This window comes from Austrofundulus limnaeus, unplaced genomic scaffold (genome assembly GCF_001266775.1).
Source record: "Austrofundulus limnaeus strain Quisiro unplaced genomic scaffold, Austrofundulus_limnaeus-1.0 Scaffold2830, whole genome shotgun sequence".
Lineage (NCBI taxonomy): Eukaryota > Metazoa > Chordata > Actinopteri > Cyprinodontiformes > Rivulidae > Austrofundulus > Austrofundulus limnaeus.
In genome coordinates, this window is record NW_013955232.1 from 1 (window position 1) to 1,193 (window position 1,193).

Here is a 1,193-nt window from a genome sequence, read left to right on the forward strand (position 1 = left end):
GATTGTCCCACCTGATGTCCTGATTGTCCCACCTGACATCCTGATTGTCCCACCTGATGTCCTGATTGTCCCACCTGATGTCCTGATTGTCCCACCTGATGTCCTGATTGTCCCAGCTGATGTCCTGATTGTCCCACCTGATGTCCTGATTGTCCCACCTGATGTCCTGATTGTCCCACCTGATGTCCTGATTGTCCCAGCTGATGTCCTGCACACAACAAACACGATGAAGACAAACTAAGTTCTCACCCTGGAAGGACAACGAGCGATCTTCTCCTCCGTGTCCTTCAGAGCCACAGCGTACTCATGGACCTCATCAGCCACTCCCACCATCTGCAGGAGACATGAACCACATGAGACCAGAGAGGCACAGGTTCAATTCCCCTCTGTGCCCACAAGCTGTGCAGTCCTTCATAAAGCTTCTGTGGTCTGCTCAGGTGGGCTCTGATTGGCTGTAAGGTTCTGGTGAAATGGACCGACCTTCCCCAGCTGCTGATGCACACTCAGGTTGTACATCATCACGATCCCGTCCAAGATCTCCAGCAGAGACTTGTCGATGATGGGCTGGTCCGGTTCCTCCTGAGGCCGGCCCAGCAGCAGCCCGTCTGAACCCAGGCTTCCTTCGACTTTAGGACAGACAGGAAACAGGAAGTTAGGTCATGAACTCACACACACTGGAGGAAACACCTGACATTAGACTTGGTCCTGGACTAGGTCAGAGGACTTCTGGTGGATCAGAACCAAACCCAGAGGTCTCGTGCTGTGTGTAGTTCTGGATCAGAACTCACTGTCCTCCTCGGTACGCTGCTCCACAGCCAGGGTTCGGACCTTCACCTTCTCGGGCTGGGACAGAGGTCGTCTCGGGGTCATCAGGCTGACGGCGGCCGTGCTCAGGAACCGGTTGGCCCGGCCCAAAGTAGGAGAACTTAACCAGGTGGGACGAGCCAGAGCCGCTCCCATGGCTGCAGCTCCAAACGGTCTCTGAGGGGGAAGACCAGGATTTAATTCTGGACCAACATCAGATGGTTCTGATGGTTCTGAACCATTCCAACCTGTGCTGCTCCACTCTCCTCATCCTCGTCCAGATCGTCCATGGAGGTGCTGTGGATCTCTGCCGGGTCAATGATGATGTTGGCTTTACCGGCCAGGTCATCTGGAACCACCCAGAACACAGGTCAAAGGTCAAACTGTGG

At 54.7% G+C, this 1,193-nt stretch overlaps 1 protein-coding gene across 1 annotated transcript in view; it reads right to left on the reverse strand.

Moving 5' to 3' along the window:
- Positions 1-249: 249 nt before the first annotated feature.
- rnf123 (ring finger protein 123) overlaps positions 250-1,193 on the reverse strand; it is a gene marked incomplete at both ends in the record, with an annotated part of 16,636 nt that continues 15,692 nt past the window's right edge. Inside the window, 4 exon segments of the mRNA XM_014000229.1 lie at positions 250-333; positions 481-626; positions 789-981; positions 1,053-1,153. Coding sequence (XP_013855683.1) covers positions 250-333; positions 481-626; positions 789-981; positions 1,053-1,153 — 524 coding nt within the window.